We start from the raw sequence: 12,965 nt of genomic DNA on the forward strand, positions 1-12,965 counted from the left end.
GAATATTTTGAGTAGAGCATCATATCAGTTTTTAAAACATGCAAGTGTATTTTGTTCTCTGTAACAAAGGTAACATTTAACATAAGCCCCCTGTTGACTTTTAAAAAATATTCTGTTTTTTTCCAGATTGATCAATTTAATGCAGAAGAAGAGGCCTACGGATGGCCAACAACCCAGTATCCTCAACGTAAAAAAATACAAGACACTCTCAACCCGTATCTTCGACTTTATGACATGACTGTAGAGTTTAACACCAAATACAGAAACTGGATGGATGGTATATTCACTAAGGTGAATCCAGATCAGGTTGAGCTGGACGTAGGAAACTACTGGCGAGCACTCTATAAATTAGAAAAAACCTTCCATGATTCCCCTAATGCACTGTTTATAACAACAAGGATTAAGGCCAAAGTGGAAGAATTTAAGGAGCACATTCCACTGATACAAGTGATTTGCAACCCCGGTTTGCAAGACCGGCATTGGGAAGCCATGTCCGAAATAGTGGGTTACTCACTGAAGCCCTCTGAAGATTCCACTGTCTCTTCATATATTGAAATGCACCTTGAGCCGTTCTTGGAGAAATTTGAAAGCATCAGTGAAACAGCCAGCAAAGAGCATTCTCTTGAGAAAGCCATGGTGAAAATGATTTCCGAATGGGATGGCATGGAATTTGTTCTCCTTTCTTACCGAGAAACAGGGACTTACATTTTGTCATCTGTGGATGACATCCAGATGTTGCTGGATGACCACATTGTTAAAACGCAGACCATGAGAGGGTCCCCTTTCATTAAGCCTTACGAAAAGAAAATGAGGTAAAATGTTTCCTTGGGGAAGATGTCTGTGGTTTAGTTCACAAATGATCTTGGATGTATATTTTGGTGATGCTTATTATTTGTATCTAGCCAAGGAGCTCATGGAAGGTGTATATAGTTCTCTTTTCCCATTTTAGCTTCACAACCACCCTGTGAGGTAGGTTAGGCTGAGAGTGTCTGGCTGGCCTAAGGTCTCCTAGTGAACTTCATGACCGAAAATTGGTCTTGAACCTGCATCTCTCTGGCCATAGTTCACCTTTTTAACCACTCTGCCGCTCTGGCTGTCAGTTGATCATTAACTTCAGTGGCTTCATTTTTAAAAACCAGATTGCTGAAGTTTTTAATAGAAAGTAAGGATGAGTGGATTGGAGGGGAAAGTTGAATTCTTCTCTCTTCCACACTTCCTGCCACCCCAAACCAACTTAGTCTTGCGTTTTTCTTCACACAGGGCTCATTCTAAAGCTGGAAGTAAGCATTCTGGGCATTCTCAGTGGGACAAGAATGATGAAGGGAAAGGTTAGCCTTCCCTTCCATTGTCCTTTCTGCGTTTTAAATCACACCACTCCCTCTGTTTTATATCAGCTTGGATCCCAATTTGGCTCTGTGAGTTCTTAAACAGGTCAACATCACTCTTTGTTTTTCACGTATATCCATCCCTCTGCTCTCCCTAGATAGGAACACACTTTTAAAATGAAAGCAGTCAGGGTGACTGTAAGCCATAGCTCATGGCTTAGGAAAGTCTAGGTTTCTTATACTTTTCCATGTGTCCCCTTTGTTTTCCTGTGGCTTCCTTAGAAAATGAACCCTTCCCCTCCCCAGTGTGCCATCAATATTGCAGGCAATGCAATTTTTCATGATTTTTGTAAGCTATTCCATGTTTCGAGACCAGAAAGCATGCTGTGGACTCACACACATCTTACTAATTCTCATTTGATTTTTTGGGGTATACAGCGTGCTTTTATAGTTCTGAACTCATTTAACTTGACAGCACAGAGGAAATGAACCAGAGGCGATCAGTGAGCTTCAAGACAGTGTTCTTGCATAGCTACCTAGTTCTCTTCTCACCATGGTCTTTAGTGGTGTTTCTCTGCTGATAAACTTCTACTCCCTTTTGGCCTTTGTAAGTGTCCTCCTGCCATGACATGGCTCCTGTGCAAAACATCTTTGCACCCATCAAGTGGATTCCAAAGAAAGCATGAAACTGTATATGTTAATGCAAAAGGATTACCCCCTTTTCATTGATCTTTGTGATGTATTGTGAAGTCAGAAGGGGAGACTTCGTGGCACAGGATTTGAATTCCGTGTTATGATTGGGACTTTTTTTGGGTGGGGGGGGTAGTGGCATTGGGGTGGGTAGGTATGAAGTTCATGAAGAGTCCCATTTGAGGATCAGCATGTCCTTTGGAAATGTTTCCCCAGCACACATGTGAAGCAGAGACTGCTATTTTGCCTCCCTACCAACCATCTAGGCATGGAACAAAGTGAATATTCTAAGATTTTTCTGAGCCTTGCTGGGGCTTCTGCAAAGGAAATGTGAATTATAAAGTAGATTATAAAGCTCTGCCTTCTTTTTTTATAGAGACTGGGAAGGAAAGCTTTTGTTGGTACAGGAGATCTTGGACGAGTGGCTCAAGGTTCAGGCTACCTGGCTATATTTGGAACCTATTTTCAGTTCTCCTGACATCATGTCTCAGATGCCAGAAGAAGGCAGGCGATTCACCACTGTGGACAAAACCTGGAAGGACCTCATGAAATGTGCCATTCAGGTACTAAATGGTCTTTTTGAAAGAACTGGGCATGTAGATTTATAGATATTGATATCGACCGAACACTACACTTGATCTTAGCCAAAAGACTGAGAAGCGATTTTGTATTATTTTGTCTAAAAACCTACGCGCTATCTAGACTACTCATCAGAAAATAATTATTGTTGGTGCTGAGAAGAGGACTTGAGCACATGAAACTGCCTTAGACTGGCCCATCAAGGTCAGTACTGAGTGATGACTCAAACTGGCAGCAGCTCTCCAGGGTCTTTGGGCAGAGGTCTTTCCCATCACTTGCTGCCTGGCCCTTTTAACTGGAGATGCCGGGGATTGAACCTGGGACCTTCTGCATGCCAAGTAGAGGCTCTACCACTGAGCCACAACCCCTCTCCTGTAAATACGAGTTTATTTTATTTATGCAAAAACCTATTAAAAATTAACTAGGACATCAGGAATTAAATCTGTAGTAAACTGAAATTATGTATTTTGAAAAATGTCCTGATACGGATTGTCGGTCTGGAGGAATTGAATGTACCAGGACATCAATAGAACGCAAGTAACCGTCAGGCCCTGATCTCTGTTGTGAAAGAGAATTCGCATCTGCATCCTATGCATATTTATTCGGAAACGAATTCCATTGGTTTCAAAGAGGTTTATTTGAGCGTGGGACTGCAGCCTCACAGCCTCGTCCTAAACGTTTTGTTGCTTGAAAATAAACTCCACTGACTTCAATATGACTTCTTTTCAAAGTAAGGCTGCAGTCGCAGGACTCCAGTTTGGGAACTTTGGTGGGACTTATTTCTGGCAAGGCATAGGTCGGGGCTGTTGAATTGCAAGCCTGCGCACACTTATTGTGAAAGTATTGTGAAAGAATTACAGAACGGCCATCGCTCTTTCATCGTCCTGATAATGTCCGGGGTAACACAGCATTGTAGGCAGTGTAGTGGCATCATGAGCTGTGTTGCCTCCCCTGTTGACTACCAATGGTGTGAGGTGGGAGTAGGCACAGTGGGATGTCACAGCACATGCTGTGCGGAACTGGACGTTTTGATGAAGAGGGAAAGAGCCGCGTCCGCTCTGTTTCTCTTATTTCTACTTTGCTTTTATTTGGGAATAAGCACTCCCCCACCCCCTTCCCGGACTTAGTCAACAAGCATGTATGGGATCGGGTGGCTTTGTCACAATCCTGCACACAATGACTTGGGAGTAAATACGTATAACGTTAGGCCGCATGTCATAAACATTTCATACTACTGGTGGCCCACTATCATTTATTTTAAGGTTTTTACAGCATTAGTGCTGACATTACTCTTCTTCCAGAAGATGGCAGTGTGTGTCTAGAAATGGCAACTGGATTTAGTAATGAGCAACACACGTTCCTTAAGGGTTTTTTTTGTTGTGAATTATAACACTAAATTGGAGCCTATGTGTTTTTCATTCCAGCCTGACTATTGTGTTTTATGATTACTATGAAAAATAGCAAAGGCATATTTTTATACTGCCCTGTGCTTTACCCCAGATTTAAATAATTGTTGTCTCTCTGGCTCAGATCGATGTGGATGAAATTGCTCTTTGATTTCATTGCTACTTTTGATAAACGGATGGCAAAAAAGGAGCGATCTTAGTTTCTTTGCAGGAAGAAAATCGAAGACTTTGTTAAAAAAAATCTGGTTGGCACGAAGTTCTAAAGATAAACTACAGTTGCCAATTTATGGCATTTTAAAAGACTGAAGCTTCTTTTTCCCGCATCGCTAGCCGTAGTGTAGCTTTGTTGCTATAAAGCTTATTTTTCTACAAGTCATCTGCAAATGGCATCGGTGCTTTGAATGATTGCAAATTGTGGTCAGCCCATTTATTCTTCAGGCTCCATTAGAGTTGCAGCTGTGAAATAAAGGCCGGGAGCTATAACTTGGGGGAACTGGAATAGATCTAAATGGATTTGAATCCCAGTGTTCCAGTGACAGTCTAGAAAAATGTGTGATTGTACTAAGATACGTTTCTGAATGGGGCTACTGCAGTTGCACAAATTCCCACCTGAGGGTGCTCAAGTGGCATTGCTCATAACACACTTTCCCTTGGGTTAAGAAAATAGCCAAGGTGGAAGCGAGAGAGGCAGAGAGGTCAGGTTGTCGAAGGGTAGTGGCTGTTTAGAGAGCACTGGGGTTTTGTCTACATAATCCACAGTAAGTAGAGGAAACACTAGGGTTGCCAACTCTAGGTTGGAAAATTCCTGGAGATTTGGGGATGGAGCCTGGCGAGGATGGAGAGAGCTCAGCAGAGATGTGATGCCATACATTACTTCCCCAAAGCTCCCGTTTACTCTAGGGAAACTGATCTGTCTAGTCTGGAGATTCAAGGAGGACTTCAGGCCTCACCTGGAGGTTGTTAACTTTAATCAAGATAGAGATTATGTTGTGGCCAATAAGCAAGTAAGTGGATAGAGAAAAATCAAGAGAGGAGGAGGAGTTTGAACTGGGAATATGGAAAGCAAGTGAGATTCTGGAGGGTGGGACAAGGGCCTTACAGATATAAACCCCAAGAACTGGAGGAGCTGGGAACTAGTGGAAGTCAGGGCTGGGTGAGAAGTTACCAGGATTGATCATGCATAGGAACATAAGAAGAGCCCTGCTGGATCAGACCAGAGTTGCCCCGAAAGGCCAAGAAACAGAGCAGTGTTTTAACTTCAGTTTTTTTGAAAAAGATATTTGATTTAAAAAAAAAATCATCAAGGCCAATTCTGTTGTTTTACTGTCTTTCGAATTTTATGTTTTACTATAGTTTAGTGAGATAATGTTTGCGATGTGCTCTGGACAGTCTATGATAAAGGCCTGTATCCAACCAGTTCCTCTAGATTTTTCTCAAGGGCACGTGTGTGGCAATTTCTGCCAGTTTCCTTCTCCTGCTACTTAGCCCCCCCCCCCGACTTTTGTTCCTGGGGTCAGTAGACCCTCAGGACCAGCATAGCAAGAGACTGAAGGGTTTGAAAGTAAAGGGAATGGGCTTAGAAGGGTGTAGTTTTCCTTAGAGTTGCAGCATTAGCCTAGAAATGTCGTGGGAAACATTAAGTTTGGTAAGTCAACTCAGTAATCTTCCTGCATACATAGGAACATATGGAGAGCCCTGCTGGATCAGACTGGTGTTCCGTCTAGTTCAGCATCTCGTCTCACACAGCAGCCAAACAGATGCCCTGGAGGGACAAACAGGGCATAGAAGTCGAGACTTTCCCCTGATGCTGCCTCCCAGCACTGACGTTCAGAGGTTTGCTGCCTCCGACTGTGGAGTGGAATTCTTCTTACTGCTATCTCTGACTTAACCACAGCATCAAGAAGGTGTTTGGCTATTTGGTGTAGTGGTTAAAAGCGGCGGGACTCTAATCTGGAGAACTGGGTTTGATTCCCCACGTCTCCACTTGAAGCCAGCTGGATGACCTTGGGCTAGTCACAGTTCGCTGGAGCTCTCTCAGCCCCTCCTACCTCACAGGGTGATTGTTGTGGGGATAATAATAACATACTTCGTAAACCACTTTGAGTGGGCATTAAGTTGTCCTGAAGGGCAGTATATAAATTGAATATTATAATATTATAACTGATACGGGTTTCTGCTGGAGACCTAAGTAGCAACCAGCTATCAGTGTAATATATACGCTGTTCCAAGTAGTGCTGTCTTTTGCAGTTCTGTAGGTGTTATGTCAGAAAGCTGCAGTTTTTCCATATGAATTGCAAAGTTTTTCGAGATGGTTCCAAGTGCTCCGATGACAATGGGGGCTACTGTTGCATTCTTCTTCTATAGTTATTACTACTACTACTACTACGGTCTAACTAAGGACAGTAAGAAAAGCTAAAGTTTGCTTCCTTTTAAAACAAATATTCTACCGTGCACGTAAATGTCAAGTGCTACGTCTAGTAACATTCTCATGTCTTCTTTTATGACTAATTGGAAGAATTCTAATTCGTTAATTGGACCATGTTATAAAATAGCTCTCTGACATAAATTTTTAAATCTTTCATTCTAATCTGCACAGCCACTGAAGAAAACTCATTTTAAACCTTTTAATATTAGGTGCAATGACAGTACTGATTTGGAACCATGTTAAAAACAGGTGATTTGTCCTATCAAAGTAAGCCAGTGGTCAATCAGTCTGCTAACCTGCCTTCAGCATTTGTTGCCATTATCCCTTCAGCAGAAAGACAGACAGCAATCAATTTTATAACTTCAGTCTCAAAGCTTCTAGCTATGGCCATGATTTAGTGGCAAGTTCTCCTGTGCAAACCACAGTAAATTGAATGTTATCTATGTTGTTTGTCGTCGTTCTTCTGTGCAGTCCCACATGGGACTGTGCATGCGCAGGCCTACCACCGGAGAAATCTTTATTGCTTCTTAGAGCTCCTAAAGGGCCGTTGCTCATGAGTCACATAGCAATCATTTCCCACCCAAACAATCATGGGACCTAATGGTGAGCAGCGGCCCTTTCCCTCAGTTCTCTTCTTGCTGCCACTTGGAGAAGAACGTTCGCTTCGTGCTCCATACTTTCACTTCTGCTTGACTTTTTTTTCATCTTCATTTGGATTTGGACTGATTTTTTGACTACGATTTCGTGCGTTGATTTGGACTCTGGTTGTTCTTGCTGTATTCAGCCCAGTTTGTTAGACCACGATTTCTCTGAGGTACAACCATCTGTCCTCGATATTGCTTCTAAGGCTCTCTTCAAATGCTGCTCCTAGTGCGGCACTAAATTGACTCTCACAGATGATCATGTGCTCTGCCTCATGTGTCTTGGTGAGGCCCATAATGTTATGGCTTGCAAGATCTGCCAAAATTTAACCCCAAGGCACGGCATGAAAGATCTCAATGTCTCAAAGTGGCACTGTAGGAGAAAGTGCTCGCAGAAAGAGCTGTCTACGACTCCTTCTGAGAAGGGGCATTCATTAGAGTTGACTCTGAAAGCTTCAGCTACTGCTGAGCGACTTTCCAGAATGGGCTCTGTAGAAAAACTTCTACAGATATGTGGGAAGCAAATACAAGGTAAAAGAGGCAATTGGACTGCTGTTGGGAGTGGAAGGAGAAACTCTGATGGAGGACAGAGAAAAAGCAGACCCGCTTAATGACTTCTTTGCCTCTGTTTTCTCCCTGAAGAACTTGAGCCCATCTAGAGATGGTAGTAGACATGACAGGACACCTGCGGGGCTAGTATCATGTCTGTGTTCAGTCATGCCATGATTGTCTGTATGTTGTAACCAGAATGCTCATTATTAACCTGATGTATTCTCTCTTTAGTACAAGTGTTACTTTTGAGACCCAGAATGGGCCTCTCCTGTTATCTTATAGAAATATGCTCCTCTAAGCTAGCACTGACCTTGGAGGGTCCAGATGCCAGCTCTTGGTACTTCGCCCAGATGCTGGGAATGTATGATTGTATACTGAATGTCTAGCCATAACTAAAAGGGTTCTCACAGGACCCGTGTAGACTGCGTGCCAAAACCTTAACAGTGATTTGAGCGTGGGAAAATCAAGTATAACAGAGAATTGCTTGCCTTGCCTTATCACTTCTACCAAGCTCTGTGATGGAGTGCAGACTTGAACTGTCAAATCCTAAATAAAGCTTTTCTACTGGAACCAATATGTGTTCACTGGAGAGGGGCTGAGGGATCTACCTACCAGGAACTGACAGCTAGTTGACACTGACAGAGAGATTGGGGAGAGGCACCTGGCTGCACTGGATGAATACAAATCCCCTGGACTGGATGGTGTGCACCCAAGAGTGCTCAAAGAACTTTCTAGAGAACTTGCAGAGCCAACTTGCAGAACTTTGTCCATCATTTTCAAGGCCTCCTGGAGGACTGGGGATGTGCTACAAGATTGGAGAAGAGCGAATGTTATCCCAATCTTTAAGAAAGGGAAGAAGGATGACCCGGGAAACTGCAGGCTGGTCAGTCTGACTTCTGTTGCTGGGAAAATATTAGAGCAGATTTTAAAGGGATTAATCTGTGAGCATCTGAAGGACTGCTTAGTGATCTAGGGAAGTCAACATGGTTTTGTCCCCAACAGATCTTGTCAGACAAACCTGGTTTCCTTCTTTGATCGAGTGATGAGCTTACTGGATTGTGGGAACTGTCGATGTGATTTACCTGGATTTCAGTAAAGCTTTTGATAAGGTTCCCCATGACATTCTAATGGGTAAACTGGAAAACTGCAGACTGGACTATAGGACAGTTCGGTGGATAGGGAACTGGTTAGAGGACTGCACCCAAAGAGTGGTGGTCAATGGCGTTTCATCAGATTGGAGGGAGGTGTCCAGTGGGGTGTCATGGCTCGGTTTTGGGCCCGGTACTTTTCAATATTTTTATCAATGATCTAGATGAAGGGGTAAACAGGCTACTCATTAAATTTGCTGATGATACCAAATTGGGAGGAGTGGCAAACACCCAAGAAGATAGAGTAAAAATTCAACAAGGATGCAAGAACAGGATGCAATTCAACATAGATAAGTGCACAGTATTACATCTGGACCACAACAATGTGAAGTTCAAATACAGGATAGGGGATACACTTCTGGGCAATAGTGTATGCGAAAGAGATCTTGGGAGTAAGAGGGGACTATAAACTAAATATGAGCAGTCAGTTTGATGCGGTGGCAAAAAAGGCAAACTCAGTCTTGGGTTGTATCAAAGGGGCCATTGCATCGAAACTGCAGGAGGTCATAGTCCCTCTCTATACACCTTGGTCAGGCTGCACCTGGAGTACTGTGTGCAGTTCTGGAGGCCTCACTACAAAAAGGATGTGGACAAAATCACGAGGGTGCAGAAGAGAGTTACGAGAACGATCAGGGGTCTGGAGACTGAGCCCTACGAGGAAAGGCTGAGGGCCTTGAGAATGTTTAGTGTGGAGAAAAGGAGACTGAGGGACATGATTACTCTCATTAAGTATTTGAAAAGCTGTCATTTGGAGGAGGGCAAGGAGCTGTTCCAGTTGGCCACAGAGGATAGGACTTGAAGCAATGGGCTTAAATTACATGCAGAAAGGTATCGGCTGAATATTAGGAAAAACTTTTTCATGGTCAGAGTAGTTCAAAGGTGGAATCAGCTGCCTAGAGAGGTGGTGAGCTCCCCTTCACTGGCAGTTTTCAAGAAGAGTCTGGATGAATATTTGTCATGGATGCTTTAGGCTCATCCTGCATTGGGCAGGGGGTTGGACTAGAAGGTCTGTATGGCCCCTTCCAACTCTGTGATTCTGTGATTGTTTCGACAAAGTAGACTCTGAGGTCGGATCCGATGGGAAAGAAATCGAGTGAACGTGCTTCGAATTTGAGAGTTGCGTCGGAACTGCCTGCAAAAAAATCTAAGAGGACGAAACATTTGTCTCGATTGGCGTCGGCCTCGACTCATCGTCCTTGGTCTCTGCATCCTGAGTGCACTGATGATGTGGTTCTGATCACTCCTTGCGCTCTATCCCCGCACCTGTGCTGACCCGACCAATTTGTTTCCGAGGGTGAGTTGCTGGAACCAAGACGGTTCCATTGACTGAGCAAGCTTTGGGTACCACGTCTGGAGTCAAGACACGCTGGTTGCCGAGCAGGGATCCGTCTCCAGTAGCTGAATGATCTTCTCAGCTTATTTGATATAAGTCTTCTAGGACACCGTTGTCTCCAGCACGGTCTCATTGCAGCTGGCACAGATCCGAACACAAGAGGCCTTTGGAGCTGAGGCAGTCATTGGTCTTACAACATCATCATGCTTGCTGTGTCCCGGCTCTGTACCATTGCCATGGCAGGGAGCTCTATCAGGTTACAGTGTCTTGGATCTGAGGCTGTCGATGGGTTGTGTGGTTGCCACCACCGTTCCCAGAGCAATTGCAGTTGTCCTCTGCCTCTGACATGTAGGCAGATCTATCCGACATTGGATCCGAATCAACTTCGGATCCATCGCCTGACGACAATGTGGGCCCGAGTGCTGGTTTACCGTATGAAGATTTGCATATGTATTCTGATCAGATGACTTGGATGGCGAAGGCTTTAGATACCAACATGTCTTCTCCTGGTCCCAAGATGAAGGACAAGTTACTAAGCTGCATTTATGGTGACTCTCCTGCTACAGTTGGTTTTCCTATCCTAGAGGGCCTGGAGGAGATAGTGACCAAAGTTTGGAAGGTACCTGCCGAGTTGCCTGCTACATCTAAAAGAATAGAACAAAAGTATAAGATTAAGCAGGACACCTGGCTGGCATTGATAAAGCATCCTCCTCCATCTTCTCTTGTAGCAGAGGAAGTTCAGCAGTGCAGATCTGGTTCTCATTCTACTCCACTAGATAAGGAAGGAAGGAAGATTGATGGCATGGGCAGGCGACAGTATTCAGTGTCTGCCTTAAATTTACACATTTCTAACTACCAAACAATTATGGCAGGGTACCAACTTTATCTCTGGGAGAAGTTGTCATCATACATTGCAGATCTACTGGAGGATAAGAAGGTGTTCGTTTTGTTGCTTCAGACGGAGGCTATCCACCTCTCCAAACAACAAACGAACACTGGAAGCCATACTGTAGATACCTTGGCTCGGGGCGTGGCTGGAGCTGTGCTGGTCAGGAGGCATTCCTAGTAACGATCAGTGGCTCTTCCTTCAGAGACAAGAATTAAGATTGAGAGCCTACCCTTCGAAGGTGACTCTTGGGTCTTAACTATTGTTAATAATGTTTATGGGTTAGAGTTCACAGAGTTGCCTGATTGCATTTGGCCATCACTGGCTGTGAATAATACCTTAATTGAGCTGGAAGCTGAGATTCAATCTCTCCTGGCTAAGGGTGCTATTGGAAGAGGTGAAATATGACGAGGTAGGACCAGGTTTTTTCTCACGTTTCTTTCTGGTTCCCAAGAAAGATGGAGGCCTGCATCCTATCTTAGATTTAAGGGGCCTTAATGCCTTTCTTAGGGTCTCTAAGTTTAAGATGGTCACTGTATCATCAATGTTACCTTTGCTGAAACATGGTGATTGGTTTGTGGTCCTTGACCTCAAGGACACATACTTTCATATTGCCATAAAGAAGGAACATCGGGAATATCTGGGGTTTCATCTTCGTTCTTCTGTGCCTCCACACATGGGGACTGCGCAGGCGCAGGCCAGCCGCCGGAGAATTTTCTAGAGCTTCCATGGCTCCGAAGGGGCCGTTTGTCGCGCGCCTCAGCGACCGTTTTCCCGCCCAAACGGTCACGTGATCCTCCAGCGACCAACGGCCCCTTCCCTCAGTTCTCTTCTTGCCGCCGCTTGGAGAGAACGTGAGCTTCGTTGCTCTGTGCTTTGTGCTTCGTGCTTTACTCTAACTGATTGCTTGGCTTTTGACTTCGGACTTCGTGACCTCGACTATTCTTCGGATCTCGCTTTGGACTTTGACGTGGACTCGGTAATTTGACTCGGACTGTTTTTGACCCTTCTTTCGCGTGCCCCTGAAGATGGCCTCTACGGCTCTCTTCAAGCATTGCCTGCAATGCCACACTAAAATGGCCAAATCCGATGGCCATGATTTGTGCCTTTTTTGCTTGGGGGAGACCCACAATGTCTCGGCCTGTAGGATCTGCCAGGGTTTCACCAGCAAGGCCCGGCAGGATCGCAAGGCCCGGCTAAATTCATCGCTGTGGCAGAAGGTCATGTCGGAGGGAACTCCGTTACGTCCGTCCAAGGCCGGCCCTAGCCCCTCTGCCGAACGGCAATCAAGAGCTGGCTCAGTGGCCTCCGCGAGGTCGGGGTCGAAACCGCGTCCCCTGAGTGCCTCGGCGTCGAGAGCGGCCTCTCCAGGGCAGGGACCGGTGCGGCCGCCCCGTAGCGCGTCATCCACCAGGTCGGATCCGAGACCGACATCGGAACCGAGGATCCTGGTACCGAGTCCCCGATCGGAACCGACGACCGGATCGATTCCGATAAAGTCTAAGAGGTCGAAGCCGAGGTCCCCTTCGAAGGCGAGGAGCGCGTCGGTTCCGAGGTCTTCTTCGGAACCGGCAAAGAAGAAGAAGAAGACTAAACATCATCGGTCGCCGCATCCCGCTCCACAGGAGGAGGTCATCGTGCTTCCTCACACGCCTTCCCCTCATCTGGATTCCCCCGAACCAGAGGAACTCTCCGTGCCGGTGCCGGATCCAATGGCCTTCGAGACGGTGCCCGCAGAGTTCTCGTCGGGGCCGGAGCCCAGCCCGCGCCGTCGGAGCCGACTGTCACCTGCCCTTCGGTCGCCGAGGTTGGAACCGAGCCCGTCTCCTCGTCGGAGCCGTCCATCCCCTGCCCGTCCATCTCCACCTGCTGCCGGTCGTGAGCGACGTCGGTCCGGGGACAGTGTCCGAACAGCCCGGTCCACTGCGTCCCAACATCGACAGGCCTCCTACCTCCCCTCGCCATACCGTTGCCAGTGGG

The 12,965-nt window shown here is 45.6% G+C and overlaps 1 protein-coding gene across 1 annotated transcript in view; it reads left to right on the plus strand.

Moving 5' to 3' along the window:
- Positions 1-12,965, plus strand: part of DNAH7 (dynein axonemal heavy chain 7) — a 190,041-nt gene that overhangs the window by 29,073 nt on the left and 148,003 nt on the right. The window contains exons 14-15 of the mRNA XM_054970133.1: positions 127-812; positions 2,392-2,578. Coding sequence (XP_054826108.1) covers positions 127-812; positions 2,392-2,578 — 873 coding nt within the window. The remainder of the gene's footprint in view (positions 1-126; positions 813-2,391; positions 2,579-12,965) is intronic.

The sequence above is a fragment of the Eublepharis macularius genome, chromosome 2 (assembly GCF_028583425.1).
Source record: "Eublepharis macularius isolate TG4126 chromosome 2, MPM_Emac_v1.0, whole genome shotgun sequence".
Classification (NCBI taxonomy): Eukaryota; Metazoa; Chordata; class Lepidosauria; order Squamata; family Eublepharidae; genus Eublepharis; species Eublepharis macularius.